Source organism: Morchella importuna, assembly GCF_003444635.1.
Source record: "Morchella importuna strain M04M26 chromosome Unknown Morimp01GS006, whole genome shotgun sequence".
Classification (NCBI taxonomy): domain Eukaryota; kingdom Fungi; phylum Ascomycota; class Pezizomycetes; order Pezizales; family Morchellaceae; genus Morchella; species Morchella importuna.
Window position 1 is genome coordinate 1,318,113 of NW_025763403.1, and position 20,406 is coordinate 1,338,518.

The 20,406-nt window shown below is 43.7% G+C and overlaps 7 protein-coding genes across 7 annotated transcripts; 1 reads left to right on the forward strand and 6 right to left on the reverse strand.

The window, feature by feature from the left end:
- Window positions 1-2,080: 2,080 nt before the first annotated feature.
- On the reverse strand, window positions 2,081-2,509 carry LAJ45_03158 (uncharacterized protein; the record flags this gene model as incomplete). Its single annotated transcript, XM_046112746.1, has 1 exon — window positions 2,081-2,509. One exon carries the CDS (start codon window positions 2,507-2,509, stop codon window positions 2,081-2,083), a length of 429 nt encoding a protein of 142 aa, XP_045974235.1.
- Window positions 2,510-2,984: 475 nt separating this feature from the next.
- On the forward strand, window positions 2,985-3,628 carry LAJ45_03159 (uncharacterized protein; the record flags this gene model as incomplete). The annotated part of the gene is made up of 2 exons (XM_046112747.1): window positions 2,985-3,109; window positions 3,184-3,628. 2 exons carry the CDS (start codon window positions 2,985-2,987, stop codon window positions 3,626-3,628), a joined length of 570 nt encoding a protein of 189 aa, XP_045974236.1.
- A 574-nt stretch (window positions 3,629-4,202) lies between these two features.
- On the reverse strand, window positions 4,203-5,705 carry LAJ45_03160 (uncharacterized protein; the record flags this gene model as incomplete). Its single annotated transcript, XM_046112748.1, has 6 exons — window positions 4,203-4,390; window positions 4,443-4,611; window positions 4,667-4,785; window positions 4,848-5,036; window positions 5,117-5,454; window positions 5,527-5,705. The coding sequence occupies 6 exons, from the start codon at window positions 5,703-5,705 to the stop codon at window positions 4,203-4,205; spliced, it is 1,182 nt and encodes a 393-aa protein (XP_045974237.1).
- A 558-nt stretch (window positions 5,706-6,263) lies between these two features.
- Window positions 6,264-8,763, reverse strand: LAJ45_03161 (uncharacterized protein; the record flags this gene model as incomplete). The annotated part of the gene is made up of 4 exons (XM_046112749.1): window positions 6,264-6,527; window positions 6,586-7,090; window positions 7,153-8,388; window positions 8,450-8,763. The coding sequence occupies 4 exons, from the start codon at window positions 8,761-8,763 to the stop codon at window positions 6,264-6,266; spliced, it is 2,319 nt and encodes a 772-aa protein (XP_045974238.1).
- Window positions 8,764-10,828: 2,065 nt separating this feature from the next.
- Window positions 10,829-12,301, reverse strand: LAJ45_03162 (uncharacterized protein; the record flags this gene model as incomplete). The annotated part of the gene is made up of 4 exons (XM_046112750.1): window positions 10,829-10,944; window positions 11,007-11,008; window positions 11,068-11,578; window positions 11,659-12,301. The coding sequence occupies 4 exons, from the start codon at window positions 12,299-12,301 to the stop codon at window positions 10,829-10,831; spliced, it is 1,272 nt and encodes a 423-aa protein (XP_045974239.1).
- Window positions 12,302-13,597: 1,296 nt separating this feature from the next.
- On the reverse strand, window positions 13,598-14,841 carry LAJ45_03163 (uncharacterized protein; the record flags this gene model as incomplete). The annotated part of the gene is made up of 3 exons (XM_046112751.1): window positions 13,598-14,394; window positions 14,461-14,718; window positions 14,778-14,841. The coding sequence occupies 3 exons, from the start codon at window positions 14,839-14,841 to the stop codon at window positions 13,598-13,600; spliced, it is 1,119 nt and encodes a 372-aa protein (XP_045974240.1).
- Window positions 14,842-16,803: 1,962 nt separating this feature from the next.
- On the reverse strand, window positions 16,804-18,162 carry LAJ45_03164 (uncharacterized protein; the record flags this gene model as incomplete). The annotated part of the gene is made up of 1 exon (XM_046112752.1): window positions 16,804-18,162. One exon carries the CDS (start codon window positions 18,160-18,162, stop codon window positions 16,804-16,806), a length of 1,359 nt encoding a protein of 452 aa, XP_045974241.1.
- Window positions 18,163-20,406: the final 2,244 nt, after the last annotated feature.

A 20,406-nucleotide genomic window follows, 5' to 3' on the forward strand; every position in this document is an offset into this window, starting at 1 on the left:
GCAGAGTCCACGGGTGGGCGGGAATAAACGAGTTAAGACAAACGGATCATAAAAGTATTTGAGTGGAGAATATCAGGGGGTTCTGCTTTGTTGGGTGGGGACATTTATTGGTTTTATACACTTCCCTTCTTATTTCGTTTATTACTTTGACTATCTGTGGCCCAGTGTGGGAACATTGCGAGAAAAAAAAGAAAAAAAGAACGGAGCGGGATATTTTGGATGAATGGGACTCAGCGATTTGGTGGCAGGACTTCAATTTTGGGATATTGGCCATTCGTGCAACGGCGGCGAACACTCTTGGGCACTCTTAATCGGGGGCACTTCTAATTATTCCCTTTCCCTTTCCTTTTCTTCTTTCTGGCACGGGTTTTGTCATCATCTTGCGGACTTATTTCCACTAGGTTTTTTTCTTTCTATATTTCTTGGACATTGTTTTTTTTTATTATAAACCCTTTTTCTTCGTATTTTTTTTTGTTATGTTTCTTTAGGGCTCTTGGATATCAAGTGGGGCGTTTTCAGTTGCCTATCTATTTCTGTTTCCTCGGCTGTTTATTGAGTAAGGTGCTTGGTCCATAGTTCATGTTTGCGTCTTGTTATTTGATATATTATGCACTACCTTAACTCATCACCTCCTCATACCTCAATTCAATTATCTACCCCTTCTCTTCCGCCTCTTCATCTTATCACCATTCTTAGTTCTCAAATGCTAGTTGAAGTAAGCCTTGACTACTTTACTGAATGACCTGTTGTTTTTGGTCGTTGATATACCTTATCTGCGGACTTTTCCTTATCTCTCTCATTTTCCTTTGTCTCGGTATATGGGTTTGTTATTGTTATTTTACAAGGAAGCGACGATGGGGTGGTCCGCGGTGCGAATACAAATAATATTCCACCGACCTGTAATACCCAAACGCCAGCGATGAGATAACTGATATTTTTTATACAAAGTCCCAAAATTTTCGGGCAAGAATCCGAAACAAACATTAAAAATCTCCCTAAGTGTTTCTGTGGGATCCAGCGGGATTTCAGAGTTAGTTGATGCTTTTTATATATGCTTTTTTTTTGCTTTAAATTTCATACCCTTAAGCTTCTTCTTCTTTCGATACTTTACCAAGCAATCAATTACCCCCAAAGTCTTTTAAGGTCATGGGCACTAATAAACTTTTAAGTCTACACAGCTTTCATCAATGCATCTCCCAATCTCACTCGAATACCCCCATGTCATGTTATCCTAGCCCTATGCCCCCTGCCCTTAAGGCGGTGAATCTACACTTGGCGGCGACATGACTAATCGGGTTTCTGATGCGAAAGAAAACTTCAACTTAAAGCCAATGCGAACTCTCACCTATCAACATTCATCAATCCTTCGACCATTCGATCGGTGTGCGCAGCTGTGCACGTTAATGTAAGTTGCAATCATTCTGTCCTCCCGCCATTCATTCCATACCCTACAATTCCGAATGATGATCAATCACATATATACTATTTTTCTGGTACCTCTTTATCGAGGCCTACATATTCTTCTTCGGAGGGGTGTGTAGGTCGATGATAGTCCTGGACTTCTGACGAACCCCCCCCTACTTTGCACCTTTTAGGTTTCTTTGAGACTTCTGGTGGACATTGTCACTAACGTTTGGAAAGTGTTTATCTAGGATAATTTTGGCCATGCGAACGATGGAAGTTCTAGGTGGAATTGAGATTGTACTAACCAAACCAACGTCTAGGAAACGATTTTTATGTAGCCCACCAATCTGGGCGAATATATATAAATAAATCGACGGAATTCATTATCAAAAACTGCATCTCTTTAATAAATCCTATGTGACTAAATCCTACGTGACTAAATTCTTTGAGACTAAACTTTTCTCTTAGTAACACAAACTTGTGCCCATGCTTAGTTCCCAGTTTTCTTTCTTTTTCTTTTCTCTTCATACTGTTTTTCTTTTTTTTTTTTTTTTATCAATAGTTTTCGAGGCCCGAATGGGATTTTGCCTGTTATCTGAAGGTTCGATGCGACAGCTCGTGCCTGCATAGAACGTTCTCTTGCGCATGTGCCAAAACCTAGAATTCGCCTACTGGCTCACTCTTCTCCAAGTTCCTCACATTCCTCACAGCCATCGCACTTACCTAAATGCAGCTCCACATCCATGTCAAACTTGAGCCTAATCAACTCCTCAATTACCTCTACCCTCAACTCATGCAGATGCTCCATCTGCTCCACAAACGTCTTAAACAATGATCTCTTCTCCCACGGGACCATCTCGAGGCACATGTTTATAATCAGCACTCTGACTTCTTCTGCTTCTAAGGCAGAAGCATAATGCCGAATATTATATGCGGCAATTTTATGCATGATTTGAACAAGCTTGGAGTACGAGTTCTGGGGAGAGGGGTCGCAAACTATTCTTGCAAGGACATAGTACTGATTTCTCATAAATGTGTCCTTGTAAGTGAGGCGCTGGATCTGCTGTGCGAGGTGCATAATTATATGTGCATTTTGGTGAGCCATGTTGGAGATGTTTTTAGATTCGATATGTCTTGTAAGTCCGATGTTTACGTTGGCAGGATTTACGATTCTTCCCTCATATATATAGAAGTACCTGCAGGAAATGATCGATTATGAGCATCTTGAAAGATAGGTTTTCATCTAGATTGGTGGTTAGGGTTTATCAAGCAAGATATTCCTATAGCTACCATGAAATATCGCTTTCGAGCTAAATAGATTGATCAGTTGGAATCTGCTGTGATAGACAATTTCACCATTATCAATACAATAAACCCCTCGAACAATCAACTACTATTCATTTGTTCAAAAACAGCCTTTCATGGATTTCTATAGCTGCCTCTACAATCAAAATAAGGAAGGTACTACTCCTGTAGATATAATCCCTGTACATATTCAGAGTCATATTGATGTCTGAGTCAATCGACTTCTTAAATTTCAATGGTCTCTTCCCGGACAGAAAAAAAACACATCTAAAGCTATGAGCGAACTCCCCCTACCACCTCCAGTTGTAAAAACTTCACGCCTCGAATTTCAACTCCTTGAAGAGTCGCACCTCAATGATTTCCACGCTATCTGGAGCAATCCCTCTGTAGCCAAGTGGTCGTGAGTACTCTCTATCAGACACCTCTCGAGTCTCAAATTGCTAATAGCCTCAAATGCTAATAACTACTACCTAGAACTCGTGGAACCTCCCATTCACTTGGAGAGAGTAGAGCCCGCATGGATGGGTTATTCTTTGACCCAGAGAAGCCCAAGCGTCTCAATTACGGGGTTTTAATTCGAGCTTCCAACTCCGACACAACGACCAATTGCGCCATGATTGGTGTCATTGGTGTCACCTCTCGCTTCTCCCTAGACACGGTTGAGATAGGCTATATCTTTAACCAGTCCTTCTGGGGTCAGGGATACGCAAGTGAAGCGCTTGTTGCATACATAGAAGCATATTGGGGGTACTCCAAAGGTATCAATTTCATTATAGCAAAGGTAGACCCGTTCAATATGGGCAGTATTAGGGTTCTTGAGAAGTGCGGGTTTAGGGTTGTGGAACGTTTTGTAGGTGATATAATATTACCGGGGTTGGGGAGGAGGGATACAACCCTTATGAAGCTCGATAGGCCGTGACCCTGAGCGTTTTGAGCTTTGTTTGGTCATGGAAGCCAAGCAATAACCCGCCTATGAGCCCTACCAAATCAGTATGTATGAAAAGGTGGTATCAAGACTGAAATAACAGGAATATATAGTTTGTAATTATTGATTTATACCTTTGAATTCACTCTTATCTATGTGCGTAGAGGGTACGATCGATGAGTTAAAATGTGTAGAGGGATATTTCTCCTCAGTCGAGTGACCTTCTATGATTGAGCTGTATCGGCATTAATACGCTCTTTCATGGTTTTACGGTCTACGACTGATTGAGGTGGTTTATTTGCGAGAGACTTCTAAGACGTTATCTTAGCTTATAATAGGTGTATAGAAGCTGTTTTTGTTTAATACCTCTGGCTCAGGGTTCATATGCCCAACGTGGTAGAAATGAAAAGAATTGCCTACATTTTCAGCGTTCATCTTTGATTAAAAAAAAAAAAAATACTAATCCAAGATCCCCTAATAAAAGAAGTAAAAATAAACCCCCAGAGAATTACAAGATAATATTCCAAATGACCCCAGAAGAAATGAAAAGTAGCACAACGTATTTGGTCTATTGAAGCCATGCCCCATCCAGCATCTGTCTAGCGGTCCTCCGGTCCTTAGGTCGATATTCTAGCATTGGCTTAAGAAACTCCACGAATCCGAGTGCCGTTTTTTCCGATAGACCCGGGTTCCAGAGTTTCACTACCCTTTCAAGAGAGAACTCGTTGCTGATTGGCCTTATAGAGGATAAGTTCCCTATAGTACTCTTTAGTGGGGTTTTGGTATAAAAGGAGACCGAAAATGATACCATTATCATCGAAATATCTTGATGATACCTTTCCTTCCTGTAACAGATCCTTGGGTAAAGGACCAAAAAGATCCATCATGAGGGCTAATCGGTCTTCATTCACTGTCCAGCCTAAACCTTCATCTGTTCGACCGCGAAATAACGGCCTACCTTGTAACAACTCAAATATCTACTCTTTGTTAGTAGACTAAGCATACCACCAGCGAAGAGCGGCGTGAACTAACTACACATCCTATATTCCATATATCCGTACTAGTATCCCATTTAGCGCCGATGATAACTTCAGGTGCCCGAAGATTGACGGGTTGAATTAGTTCCATCAAGTGGTTATCAACCCAAGATGCTTTACAGTGACCCAGGTTAGCACCAATTTTCCAGTAGTTTACTATGTGAGGAACCACTCACAGTTGCCAAAATCCGCAATTTTAAATAGAAAATCGGACGGGGAGCCAGGTAAGGTAAGCTGTAATGCATCAGATATAATAAGATAATCCGGCCGGAAAACCATTGGGTGATTGTTCTCCAAATGTTTTCGTATCACACTCTCCACATCAAGCCCCTTTATCGATATCAATATATTCGCCGGCTTCAGATCTACCTCAGATTAGCCCCCTGTCCATGCCGGCCTGCGCCCTCACTATCACCCACGAGAAAAGAAATAAAGAAATAAATACCGCTATGGATAACCCCACAGGTCTCGTGCAAATACTGCAACCCGCTTAACATTTGCCTCGAGACCTCCTTCACAAGCCTTACCGGCAACTGCCGTCGCGGACCAAAACGGAACGAGAGTTCGTGGAGATTCCCCAACATCATTTCGTTCGCCAGGCAAACATGATCTCCATTTGGCCCCGTATGGACAAAGGAATCAAGTAGACTAAGGACATGTTTCCACCCTGGATGTTTCACATCGGAATTTGTGATACGTTGGAGTATGGCTAGTTCGTAGACCTCCTTTTTCCCACCGTAGCAGCGGGATGTTAAAATCTTTAAAGCTACGTGGCGATTAAGACTGCGATTGTTCAAGGGAGAGTCAGAGAAGGTTCAGATGAAATAAAGGTGGCCGAGTACTGTATATACATACTGGAGATCCAACGCAAGCCAGACTGTCGAATTTTGCCCATACCCAAGCTTCCGGACAACTTTGTACCGATTATTATAGATATCCCCAAGCCGTACCGGGTGATATCCTCCGAAGCGGTAGTCGCACACGTCTTCCTCGTCAAAGTGAGAGAGATCAACAATAGAGTGAGTTTCTGCCATAGTTCAGTTGGCTTTATGGTAATAGATGTGTTCCTGATGACAATCCCATGCACACCAGCTTAGTGCACCTCTCGACTCCTAATAGATGAAATTCGATGAGGACGGAAGCGAGATTATCTGATTCGACTGAGAATCTGAATCATGATTCACCTGACGTGGTCAGATTATATTGCCCTTAGTGGACCACAAAATCATGCCATAATTTTACTCTGTTCTCGTGATTACTGGATCATGTATCATCACTCGTTTGATATGACAGACAAAGAATTTAAATATGGCTTCCAGAACTATGTGAAATTTATAGTTGTCACAAGGTATGGCCTAGCCACAGCGGAGGAAAAACAGGTAGTTATAAGGATATATAAGACAGCCAAACATGTCCTAAGTTAACTAAAAAGATTACGGAATGGTATTTATCTTTACCTGATCGCCTTTAACCTTTAAATACCAAGTACGGGCTTTAAAAATACAATACTCCCAAGAAGAAAAATTTGCCGTACATTTCTGGCACAACATCTAAAAATAATAGCAGTATACCCAGACTCACGGCACAAAGTTTTAATATCCATTACCCATCCTACTAGTTTTCCCAGCAAGTTGCTCCTTCCGTTTCATCTTTTCTGCCGTCCTTTGCAGCGCAGTTTTCACATCTCCTTTTTGGAATGTATTAAGGTCATAATAGACCGGCGCGATCTCAAGTAGCCACTCTGCTTTAATCTGTGTCACTGTCCGGATGTAGTTTTTAGAGGTCAATACGAATTCGTTGTAAATAAGCCAGTCAGACTCCTGCCCGAGTACTGTACTGGGATGGAGGAGAACATCCTTTACAAAAGAATTAGTTATAAAACAAAATTTGCGGATTAAGGGGGGTTGAAAGTACCTGATTGTCTTTGACAGTAACGTACTGCTTCCCATTCGCCGCCTTTTTTGCAACTTGCATGAAGAATCCCGAGACAAGCGCTCTCCTTATGTTGGTGTAATAATTCTTGTCTTCAAAAGGCGTAGAAACAAGTTCCAGTTCATTCCTTTCCATGATCTTTGCCAATTGACTTCTGACATTATCAGCGCTCTGGAGAGACCTCAGACTCAAGAAGTGGTTGTAACACCAATCACTTGGGTTTTCTTGAGCCTCCGGGGACTTAAAAGCGTGATAGACGTTCAACATAGTAAGATGATCACCGTCTGGATGTGCGAACAGCTGCTTCATCTCATCGGCCCGCTTACGAGCTTGCGGGGGACGCACAAAAATCTGTGGAACAGAAAGGAGAGCAGTAATAGAAAGTATCTCATTTGAGCAGAAAAACTCGGGAGAGGTAATAAGCATGACTGCTAGCGCGGGGTCGAGAGGGAATTCGGAAGCAATTTTTCCAAGTGCTGTCAGATTACTATGAAAAGTCGCATCAGTATAAAGGACCGCCTGTAATTGGACGAGGTGGATTTTGCGTACCCGTCATCATCCAGACAAGCAAGAAAGTTAAGCTCTTCCAGTGCTCTCATCATCGTCTCTGGCGCTGGGGGGTCCATAAAATCAAAGTGAACTAGATCATCGATCCCCAGCTTCTTCAGCTCTAGGACTGTATTGGAAAGATTACTTTTCAGAATTTCAGGGTAAGTCTGTTCAATCAACTCTTTCTTGAAGGCTGCTTCAGTATAAAGCCTAAAGCATTTTCCAGGCCTGGTACGACCGGCACGACCGGCCCGCTGTTGAGCAGATGCCTTGGAGATTGGGGAGACAAGCAACGATTCAATACGAATTCGAGGGTTGTAGACCTTCTGTTTTGAGAAACCGGGATCCACAACATAAACAATACCATCGATTGTAAGGGATGTCTCTGCAATGTTTGTTGATACAACAACCTTGCGCCCTGGCGCACCACCTGGACGTCTCGGAGGTGGTGCAGGTTCAAAGATTTTTTGTTGCATAGCAGGTGGCAGAGTTCCATAAAGCGGATAAACCTTCAGAGGACCACAATCTGTCTCTCGTAGTAATTCATCCGCCTCAAGAGAAATCTTTCGACATGCATCCTCGATCTCCTCTTCACCAGTAAGGAAGAGAAGAATATCTCCTTCAGGCTCTGTTGCATGTATTTGTAAGACTGTCCTAAGTGCGGCTTCAACATAATCTCGCTCTGCCTCAGGAGTATAGAAGATCTCTACAGGATGTGTACGTCCAGGAACAGCCAGTAGTGGCGCATCATTGAAATAGCGCTGAAACTTTTGCGCATCCAGCGTAGCGGACATGATAATGATCTTCAAATCCGGCCTCCTTATGGCGACATCTTTTAACAGTCCCATAAGAATATCGGTGGCTAGTGTTCTTTCGTGTGCTTCGTCAAGAATGATACAGGAGTACCGGTCTAGGTTGTGATCATTCATAGCCTCTCTAAGAAGCATACCGTCTGTCATGTACTTTAAAATGGTATTTGGTCCGGTCTTATCCTCAAAACGAATGTTATACCCAACCTCTTGCCCCAACTGAACGTCCATCTCATCGGCGACACGCTTCGCCACGGACATGGCAGCGACTCGACGGGGCTGAGTACATGCGACCTGCTTACGACCGTTAAGGTGAGGGAGATCATCGAACAGGACGAATTGAGGAATTTGCGTAGTTTTTCCTGAACCGGTTTCCCCGACAAAAACGAGGATTTGGCTTGAATGGAACATTTCAAGGAACTCATCTCTGGATCAAATAGTCAGCAACGATAAAAGGAAGCACCCCCGATAAGAGCATTACAACCCACCTCTGCTGATGAACTGGCAAATTCCTTCGCGTCTTCAGAATTTTGAAGTACTGATTTGACAATGGGTTCCCGTTGAAAGGGTTCAATGGGCCATCTTCGGCTTTGTTGGCTTGCTCTGTAGTTGTCTGATGGCGCCTGAAGGTGTTCAATATGCTCCCAGTATTTCCGCCCTTTCCAGGACGCCCGGCACTCCCAGTATCTTCTTCGTACATGTGAGCGAGGTAAGGGTTTTGTGAAGGGTCCATCTCTGACTTTGACCGTTTCGAGGGGTACTCAGATTCGTTGCCTCTTCGTTTTTTGTCTTCGTATGCCATTGTGATCGAGGTTAGGTAAGTTCAGGATGGGGAGTGCGGTAGCTAGAGGAAGGAATGTGACCGGAACTGAACTGGAGTTGACTCTTTTGCTGTCGCGACCGGTAATAGTATGTCGAGAGCGGGTTTGTGCTGCCCAGGTGGCTCTTGAAGTTAGGTGTAGGTCGCCTGAATCCTGTGCCTTAGATCTGAGTAGTGAGTGCGCTTAGGAAATCAGAAAAAAGAGGTTCCCTTGGCATTGGCTTGAGCCGCCTCGTCCTTGTCGTCGCCAAGAGCGGCGGTCGGCCAAATTTTAGAATGGACACCCGACTATAAATTGGTCGTTTCCCTCACACTCCTCTTCTCTCATCATCATCAGTAGAGGTTATGAAAATAACCATGGGAGCTCCGCCATAGTGCGGCTTGCTGAGTGTTGTCCTTTTTCTCTGTGGACTTCGTTCCGTTCCCGGCTCTCTTGATTGAAGTCTGTCTCCCTCTCAACCAGTTCCTTCGCTTTACGAAGGCTCTGATGAGAGGGGGACAGTACATTCATTCATCATCATGTCCCTTTTTATTTATCTCTTGTGGTGATCCCCAGTGTGATGATCTGTGGATAATCAATCCTACATAATATGTACATGTAGAGATAATTAGTTAGAAATTGAAAAAAAAAAAAAATTCTTCCTTTTTTTTATTTATGACTGAGATTCAAACTTTCGAACAGAAAAAAATCCGCGGCTTGGCAATGCCACGCTTCCTTCATTGTCTGTCACTCGTAAAGTTTTTTCACGGGCTTAGTCAATATATCCCAATCTTGCAATGTATACTAGTAGCGACACCTCGCTATAAGAAACCTTGCTATAAGAAAAAAACCTTGCTGTAAAAAACACCCATAGTGTACACGCTAACAGCTCTACACCAAAATCTTGCTTTAAGAAATATTTTGCTATGAAACGAAAATTGCCCGCGTTTCTTATAGCGGGGTGTAGCTGTATATCTACAGTAGACTCTCGCTATAAGGATACGGTCCGGAAACTCGAATTCTTATAGCCAATCTATCCTTACAGCACGCATGTTCAGGGTTAGGTTTTCCAGGAACAATGAGAAAAAATTACGGTCTAGAATACCCAGAGATTTGCGAGAGTGGGGTCTAATACCTATTCCATTTAGGTCAGTGGCAGGATAGTCTGTTTTTTGTAACTTTTAAGATTTTTATTTATTATTTTGGGAGGGGAGAACTACAAATTCACACGTCAAGATCACTTTCTATAAGAATACCCACACCAAAACCATAAGATATTCTTATAACCAATTATCCTTAAAACCCCATACAAATTTGTTAGGACTGGCCGGTGGTATCCTTATAGCGGGTATATCCTTATATTAAATATCCTTACAGCGAGAGTCTACTGTATGTACATCAGGTAGTTTCAGCCAGAGGGCCACTTAGGCCGACCCGCTGATCAACGACGGGTCTGGGCCTACCATTTTCTTTTATGGGTCGGGCCGGGCCTTTACACTTTTGGGTTTTCTTTATTTCACGAGCCTGCACATACATTCCGTCAAGCTGCAAGGTCCCGGGAACTACGTGTATTTTAGTTACCGAGAGGGAGACAAAAGCATAGGTTACATGTGTATAGAAATATAACCTACTACAGTCCAACTAGATCTTCAATCTGGCCCGAGCCCTCCCTATATACATGCAAGTACATGATATATTTGGTCCGGGCTGGCCCAAGTTGCCCTCTGTTTCCATATATATCAATTAGTCCGTGTTTTAGGCAAGCCGCCCGGAGACTTGTTTTCTTCTAAGTGCATCACTACAATATATATATGCCATTTTGAAACCTGCCATAAACCTGAAATTCTGCTTAATCTTGGAATCATAACATATGACTTTCCGGAATTTTCGTATCCCCATAGGGATATTCAACTTTAAAAGCCCTTGATCGAGATTTTGAGCAGTGTAGTCTCTAGTGGTTTTATATATTCACAGTTCATGCTTCATACTTGCCACATTTGTAACAGAAAAATCCCCAACGCCCTATTGTCGCTCGTCTACGATATTTTATTATACATCATGATCAGACTAAAGGAATGCTTGGTTAATTATAAAGAGAACTGCGTAATCGCCAGCGAGGAAAGTTAGGCGCTGGTAAGAAAAGGAAAAGAAGAAAAGAAAAAAAATAGTAACAGAGTACATAGCTAGTCATTGAAACCACAATCAGCTTCAGTGCATCACGCACCTCATGGCAGGATCAACTAACCACTCAATCACTGTCACTTCCATAATCTACCAAGGAAAGCCCGGTTCCAGTGTTCTCCGACCTTGTTGTGACTCTAGCCCCGCTTTGTTGGAAGCCCTTCAGGGCCGCCATCACCTCATTCGATATAATCCCCCCTTCCTCTTTCTCCTCTACAGCCGTTGTATGTGCGCCCTGTTCAATCATCAAAGTATTCTCACTCCCCTCTACCGTGCGTCCTGCAGGATTTACGGCATCAGGACCACGAGCATACCAAATTTCCTCTGGAACTTCGTATCCCCTAAGGCCAAATGACCCTTCAATCCTCCTCTTTTTCGCAGCGTTCTTATCCTTGCCCTCAAGTTCGGCAACAAATTCAGCTGGAAGGGCATGACGAATGGCTGCAGCGGCTTGTTCCTCAATTCGGCGTTTATCGCGGGCTTGTGCCATGGGGTTGGGGTCGTTGGTTGCCCAGCGGACGTTAAGGATTTCGTTATGATCAAGAGATTGATGAGCCATGGCTTCCTTTGCGAACTGAGCGTTTGCTTCGTTGGTGTAGGTTACGAACCCAACACCGCGAGAATTCAATACTCGAACTAAAAAGTAGGAGCTGTTAGTACTGCACTATAGGTGTAAAGATGAAAACACGTAATAGGGAAGGGGGACATTGGCTCACTTCTCTCGATTTGACCCCATTCCGCAAAATGTCGCGCAACAACCTCTTCGATATCGTCACTGACGTGAATCCTGCCCACGTAAAGAGTATGATTTTGCCTCATAAAGCTCCCAACTCCGCCCATATCATCTCTGTAGTCGCTGTGCTTATCTCTTCCAAAACAATCCACGTTCGGATTGAAGAGATCCGTCACGGCAGGGAGTCTGTGTAAGTATTCACATTCTTGACCTCTTGGGCAAAGTCCCCTGGCAAAAAACAGACAGAAGTAGCTCCCAGGTACTTTATCGGCCTTTGTATATCCAGAGTCTCTAGCAACGTTGCAGCGGCCCTCAGCATGTGACTTTGAGATATACTTATCCTCGCGATCACCCCCTGACCATTTATTATACCAGATATTAAAAACGGTCCCTGTCTGGTCTGGAATCGCGCCGCCTTTGAAGGTAGCAGGGTCGACTTGGGCTCGGGCCGGTCGGCGCTTCTTCTTTATGGACTTCTTTGGCTTCGCGAGAGCCGTTGAAGGGGCTGATGGGTCTGTATTTTCAGAGGCGGGATTATTCGCTAATTCATTTGTCGAAGGAGGTTCGATGACTTTAGGCTCAACCAAAGCCATAGCCTCAGCTGCAGACGAGTTCTCAAAAGACATCTCCAGGAGTATTCCGAGAATGAATGGAGGAGATTATTTTTCTGCGTATGCGTTTTGTTTGCCTGCCCCAATTTGTTTGTTGAATTGTGGAGCTTAGGTGTTAGATCACCTTAGGGAATGGCTGAATGAAATTCCTACAGGTATTGCTTATCTCAGCACTAGGCTCGTTCACAGGCTCCAGCCCTGTTCAAGAGATGCCAGTTATGATGACAAATAAATTACTAAGCAATGCCAAATGCCAAATGCCGACTTAACCCTGAAGTAAACTTCAGGGCACACCTGGTGAGCGAAAATACGCGCAAAATAAGGTTCACAGTTTTCTCTCAGATAATTATGTTTTGCGCTCACCTCAATTCCACCAGGCTCTGAGATGGCGGTGGAAAGGGTACCTTGGCGAAGACCCGCCGCCACAGCGTCTATCCCTTCGCCCAAGCTTCACAGTAATTAGAGCGTATTTACTAACCGCCAATTCTGACAATCGACACTCCGCCACTCTCCAAAGTAGCATCCATAAGTGTCATTTTTGGGTGGGGTCGCTTGCCAAGCTGCGAAATACGTTAAAAGTATACCAAATACATTTAGGGGATACCATAGTAGTTATACTGTTCTTCTAAGTCGAATCGTTTAAGTTGTCTTTGTGGATCTGCACTCATATTTGTGTCAATCTAGCAAAAGGTACTTTATATGTGTGGCCTCACCGGTTCGCTACGGCACTCTATCCCTTCCACGGATGAAACTTGCCAAATTCGCGACTTCCCTCTTTCAGCTATCATTAGCCTTGTGTGGTAACTTTTGCTAATTCTTAATTGATTCTGTTGTTGTTATCAACCGTAAATGGCAACACAATTCCCCTACTAAGTGGTGCACGGTCCAGGTCGCGAATTTGACAAGTTTCATCCATGGAAGGGATAGGCTCTAATTGATGGAACCAATGACCGAAAAATTGGGCTCTTACCAAGGTTCTCTGAGCTTTAGGAAAATTTGGAGCTTATTGGTTGTGTGGTTCTTCGGAATAAGGATTTGGCTGTGCGGACGGTTTTCCTAGAACGACTCATGGAGCCGACCGCGAGCAAAAAGAATCTACTAGTAGGATGGGCAAGGAATCTCGTTCAGCACTTACCCTATCGCGACATTGGTAAATCGAGTGACCACTTGTGACTGAAATCACCGGCACACATTTCAATCTGCACATCAAAATTAACATCGATTTTTTTCCCTTCTAAATACATGTAGGTATCGTAGAAAAGTTTCTATCACTAAAAAGGTAGGAGGAAAGTCAAGACGATCCCGTCTACTTTAGATCAGACCCTTCACCACGGCCACCTCAGCGTTCAGTATCGACGATCCCGCCGCTCCAATCACCGTATTGTGACTTAGCGCAACAAACTTGATATCCAGAACATTATCGGTCCTGATCCTACCAACAGAGACCGAATAACCACCCTCAGTATTACGGTCCAACCTTGGCTGTGGTCGGTCCTGCTCCTCCATCACCACGATGGCTTGTTTAGGCGCACTTGGGCACCCAAGGGTCTGCGCCTCACAGGTGTACTCCCGGAGCGCCGCCTTGATCTCCTCGATCGTGGGAGGCGGGTGCTGAGCAAAGCGTACAGACACACACGCAGTGTGTCCATCCATAACAGCAACACGGTTGCACTGCGCCGACACAGCAACGGAGTTGAGGAGGTCGAAGCCGTTTGCTTCGACATTGACAGCGCCAAGAATCTTCCCAGTCTCCCATTCAATCTTCTCCTCCTCACCACCGATGTAAGGAACGACGTTGTCAAGGATGTCCATTGACGGGACACCGGGGTATCCACCGCCGGAGATGGCCTGGAGGGTAGTAACTGTAACTGCTGTGATTCCGCCGAACTTATCGTGGAGTGCCTTCAGGGGAACGACGAGGCCAGTGGTGGAGCAGTTAGCGTTAGTAACCATGAAGCCTTTGTTGAGCTTGTGGTGAGCTCGCTGGGCGGGGATCACGGAGAAGTGGTCGGTGTTGACGAGAGGGACCATGAGGGGGGTCATGGGCTCGCGGCGGTAGTTTTTCGCATTGGAAAAGACGACGAGGTTGTTTGCAAGGAATTCGGCCTCTGTTGAGAATGTATATGAGTCATCCACCCCATATCTCCCCCGAATCTAAGCCCGAGAGAACATACCGATTTCACCAGCATAGTCTGCGTCCAGGCCTGAGAAGACCACATCACAATCTGCAAACTCTGCAGCTTTGCACTCCTTGACAATCATATCCTTGACACCGGCGGGCATGAGTTGTGCCTGCTTCCATTTTGTGGCATCATTGTACTTCTTTCCAGCCGAGCGAGAGGAGGCACCGACGGCGTGAAGAACGAAGTAAGGATGCTCCGAGAGCAAGAGAATAAAGCGCTGGCCGACGGAACCGGTGCATCCAAGAACACCTAGATTCAGCTATGAGTCAATTGCGAATTGGATGTTTAGAGGGGCAGTGGTATCGTACCGCACTTCTTTGTCTGGGGAACAGCGGACATGGCGAGGTTTGATAGGGACTGAATGACGGACATTTTCTTCTCTGGCAAGGGCAATTGACGAGTGATGGGAGTCGACGAGGCGATGGCGGGTGCCTGTAAATATATGTAGTCTAGCTATGGTGGGGCAAACCAGGGTCGCAGCTCGAGGGATGGTGGGGGAACGAGTGGCTTGGCTCGCAAGGATTTTTTTTTCTTCAGCTGTTTCTTTTTCTTCATGATCGTTGAACCCCGCGGTGATAGAATAAGCGACCAGAATAGACACATATGTCTATTCACAGCGATAAACTGAGGATGAGACACTAAAAATGTAAAATTGTAATATCTATTGAATAAAGATATTATTACCAGTTTCGCCGCAAGATGAAATAACAGGTTTTATAACCACTTAATGTTAGAAGCGGCTCCTTTGAGAGGACTACTACGTTCTACTCGAATATTCGCTACATCCACAACATTTCCCCGTCGAATTGGAATCTGATGGCTGATCTCTACCCGGAGACTGCGTCTGGGGTTTTATAAACTCGGAGGACAAGCTTAAAGGAAGAGGCTCAGCTCATATCACGGCTCAACCGGCGATGGTTCGTCAGGTTACATACATGTATGTACAGCGCCATGCCATAAGTCATGGGCCCCTCGTGGAGGAAGGTCTAATTCATTGCTGGGAACTGTTACCTGATGATTTATTTGGTAGCTAGTTGAGAGCATGCCTAGGAGAATAGAGCTGTTATAAAGGCAAGGGGTTGAAAACCAGCTCTCCAAAGGTTGCTGGGTGGGTAGTCGTGGTGGCCCGGGAGGTTGCTACGCCGCGCCTTCCCATGATTTATGGCCTAGAACTACATATACATATAGTCCTCTGTTTGGGTGTGTACTGGCAACGCAACGAGGCCTCACCAGTTCGCTACCACACTGTACAGCCTTTAATTGATGGGACAACTAGTTGAAAAAATTAATTCTGGGCCCTCATCAAGGTTTCTGAGCTCTAGGAAGATTTGGAGTTTACCCGTTGTATGGTTCTTATTTGGCTGTGCGGACGGTTTTGCTATCTGCACCACCGCGAGTGATATAATATGATGCAACCAGATTAAGTACATCATAGACACATACATGTATATGTAGCTGAAGGAGAATGAACATGCGGATATCGAGTAATATAATGCAGAGGTAATGATATGCTAATTTTAAATAAAGAGGAAAGATAAGTACTCAAATACTGATATAAATACTTTGAAACGACCAGCGTGGGTGCGTATATACATATTCTGGTTATATGCGTGATTAACGAGTCTCTAAAACAAAATATTAGATACATGTATTCTTTAGAACAATGTTTTTGTGCGGGAGCGACCGTGATCAGCCTACCAAGAGGTTAGATTCTACTAGAGGCGGCGGGTCGTTGCCAAGGAGGCTGAGGCTCCAAGAATCGAAAGATTTAATTGAATATGAGAATGTGCATCCCTTGTGATCATGACCTTCTTTTAGTACCATGTACATTCTTAGATTGTTGTAAAATTCTTTAGGTTGTGTCATTTGAATGTAAGGATTGATACGGGCTATTCACTCAAGAAAACTTTTATCATAAACTAAAATTATACGTAGTCATACACATAAGTGTAGGAGATATAAGTGTAGGGGATAATCAACGCTCTAAGGTACATGTAGTTTAACAATGAAGTCGTAACGAAATTCTATGGACTCGCCAAAAGGCATATAGCCATACACAATAATTGTCTATAACAATATCGTAACCACCGCTCTGAAAATCTTGATAATAGACCTATATTGATAGTAAAGACTAGAAGGGGCCCATTTACTTCCTGTAGCATCAAAATCATTATCATGTACTTAGTCCCATAAACGCAGAAGTCTTTATATTCAAGGCCTTATTTACGTACCAAAAGACAGAACTTTTACAAGCCCTACTCAATTCCATCTCTTACGATACGTATACTTTCATGTGTTCATTCATCAAATAAACAACTTTTCCTCTCCTGAAATTTAGGTGTACCGAAACACCATGCTCCTAAGTTGTGCAGCCTGTACCGCATTCATCGGCTTTGGGCTCACAATATCCATGGCTATAGAATGGTGAGCGGCATAAGAATCTACTTCATTCTCTTCACTAACTTTCTGGGTCTCATTCTTAGTATTTTCCGGATGGAAAAAGAATCCGCTTGGTGGCGGTGTTTTCCTATACATCTTCTTCGTCCCCTGAGCAGAATCTAGCCCAGTACTGGGCATAGGTGCTGTGAAAAAGACATTTTCATTTGCTGATTCTGCTTCCGATCTCGAGTCAGGCGTTCCAGCCTCGGACTCCAGGCGAAGTAAGAAGTACCCAAAGTTTGAAAGCGAACCATCTGCCATGCAATGATACTCCGTATTCAGATAGTTCATGTCATCTCTACACATCAACTCAGTAGACTCGCAGTTTGATAACCGAAGATCTCTGCCGTCAATGTTAGCACATACCCTTAAGAACGAAGCCGCAAAGCAAGGAGCTTGATATGTGGAGGTAAGGTATATATAGTTACGGGGGACAAACTCTTTATCGAAAGCCTCATAAAAGAAATCGCTATCATTATCCCGATATCCCGAGTTTTGATCTTGTGCAAAGCTCGCAAAAGAACCATCTATACCTCCTGACATCAACTTATCACGTAAAAACTGTTTAGATGTTGTCTTTCCCGGCTCATTAGTGATCATGTTTCCACGTAGTCGAACTCTAGAGGACCCATCGAGTTCCTCTAATCTCAAGTCTTTATGCGTATATGCTCTCTCTGCCTCCTGAAATCGTTCCTTGAGATCGCGTACGGATACCTTTGGGGGCATAAGCTTCCTCGTTATTTCAGAAAATCTGGATTCCTTCCTGGCCATATCTAAACGTAGATCCCTGATCTTTGGGCTTATTCCTCTCTTTCTCCGCTGACCGCGTGACTTTGATTTTCTTCTAGTTGACGACTCATTTGACGACGCCAGCTGTTTGAAGAACGACGATGGTAAAATTCGGGCTACGGGGGGTGTGGATGCGGTTATACTGCTTCCAGTTTCCGTGAGTGTGCTATTGCTACTGATTGTACCGTCATGATCAAAGCCGTTGCTCCCATTTTTAGTGGCACGGTGTTTCTTTTTTTTACTTGAAAACTTCAAAAATCTTCTTCTTGGTGGTACCGTTCTCCCTAGGCTCCGGTTGGGTGTAGTTTGCGCAGCAGCATTTTCGACAAAAAGCCTGGCTCGAGCAAGGACTGACTTCCCAAGGCGGCGAAAAGCAGACCGAGAAGCAGGATTTGCCGATTGCTGGTGCGGTAGTGGTTGGTTGCGAGTATTTGAATGTGAAAGGGATTCATACTTCTCAATCATTGAAAGTACTTTTGAGGCGAGCCTCCGAGAGATGGTGGAGACTCGGCTCACAGGTTGCATCTGAGATATAGGTGATTCGGTCATGCTGCCGGTACTTGAGCTGCGTAAATTCTTGCTATGATTTACAGATGATTTGAATAATCAGAAACAGTGGTTTGAGCGAATCGTACAGGGCTGAATGATTGCAAACAAAAAGTGGAGGCGATGCATGCAACAAGTAGGAAGAGAGGAAAAAAATGTGAAGAGACACAACTAGCCTGGTTACGATATGATTTACTGGTATCGTGGTATTATGAGTCCTAAATGCTAAAAGTTAAGGTGTCCTTTTCCTAACGTCGAAGCCATATTTCTCAACCCCCAAGCCTAAAAATGGCTTTAGTTACATACCTTACCGTCGAAACGCATACAATTTTGAGCCTTATTCAGTCGGCTTATCCAGATCGTAGGCTCATAATAGCCTTATGAATCCAATAAGGTTCAAATAAGTATTATTTAAGCATGTTTTAAGGATGAAATAAGGCTTAAAAAAGGATTTTTGTACTGATAAAGCTATTGTGAGCCTACGATCTGGATAAGCCGACTGAATAAGGCTCAAAATTGTATGCGTTTCGACGGTAAGGTATGTATCGCTTCTCTCCGAGTTCTAGCTACATGTAATGAAGCTACTACTAAGAAATGACTAAGTTTCATATAGGGGGGACTAATATTGTGTTCGGGTTTACTTATATTGAATATTGAATTTAAGAGTTTAAATGTTGATATACAGGGCCCTAAATATATATGGCTCAGCCGTGACCAGTCAGCTAGGTGTCTAGAAAAAGCAAGTTACTTATACATTGTACGAATGGACGAGTGACAATTCATGAACGAATCTATCCACTAATGATTATAGATCTAGCTCCCAAATACAAGTACATACATACATACAAGTTTCGAAAATAACCTAGCCGTCTATACCACCGCTGCACAAGCAATTGATACTTGTGGAATGGGGACTTCGAAAACAGATAGCTAGATCTCCTTGCAATTGCGATTGCTCCGCTTCGCTTAAATAAGGGTTAATTGCTGCATATATCTACATGTATGTGTTGATTTCTTGGGGAGATTTAGATGCCTTGACAGTTCATGTAGCTGGTCCTATTTCTAGAATTATAATTCATTCATGCATACGTGTTTGCACCCTGGTTTGAACCACTGACGAAGCTGGGATATGGCAAAACTCCCCATAGACTAGGAAAAATCAAAGCTGTCTCTCCAAATAAATGTCATTGGTGATGTGAATCAACGCTGTAATTAGCAGAAAACTTTGAAAATAGCCTAAAAATCCTTCGGTGCTCCCGTCTACTCCATGCAAATATGGTAATCTCTAAAACAGTGACCTTTAATAATGTCTCGGCTTTCTAGACCACGGTCATAATAGCCGGTCCGAATTGCTATCATCTTATTGGACAGATATCCGATGTGTCTCATGGTATCAAGGTCCAAAATTGTTATGTTTGAGTGCCGAGAACGGTCAAGATAGGTAGGTAGGAGATCTTGCGATTGGAGCTATTTACCAAGGGCTAAGAAGATAGGCCCTTACTAGAGCTCTCTTGTCGCAAAAATTTACAATAAGTATAGCACATACATGCAGTTTCTTGTATATACCAGGATCGACGTTTATTTGCAGGCAATTTATAAAGAAGCTTGATGTTTAGCTAAAATCAGATATCTCGATGCCCTCCGTGTCCCTGAGAAGATAATGAATTCACAAGATAAGTCCTCATGTGGTACATATTTATGATTTATGAGGTGGGTTTGCTTACATATTGTAGTGCCCGCATGTACATAGATATACGTGATTAATTGCAAGATATCGAATTCGAACCCTTGCATGCATATAATGGGAATTCCAGGTGTAAGAGTCTCGAGCTCTTTTGAAATCGTTGTTACACAAATAGTGGACATGTGCTCCCAGGCAAATCTCTTGGTCGAGGCGTTAAACTTCCTGGTCTCAAAAAGAGCCTAGTATTTCGCCGGTGGAGATGTCTCATTCACGTTACTCACTCCTCTGTAGCCGCGCATACATACATACCTATGAGATTCTGCACCCAACTGAAAGAGAACCTTTCAAGGGTAGATCAGATACTCGCATGGGATATATTAATACGTGGGGTACTCCCCAGTTCTGAAGAGTATTTTGCGCGTAACACACCATCTACCATATTAGTAGCCATCAGAATGATTTTGGAGCAGAAGGTATTC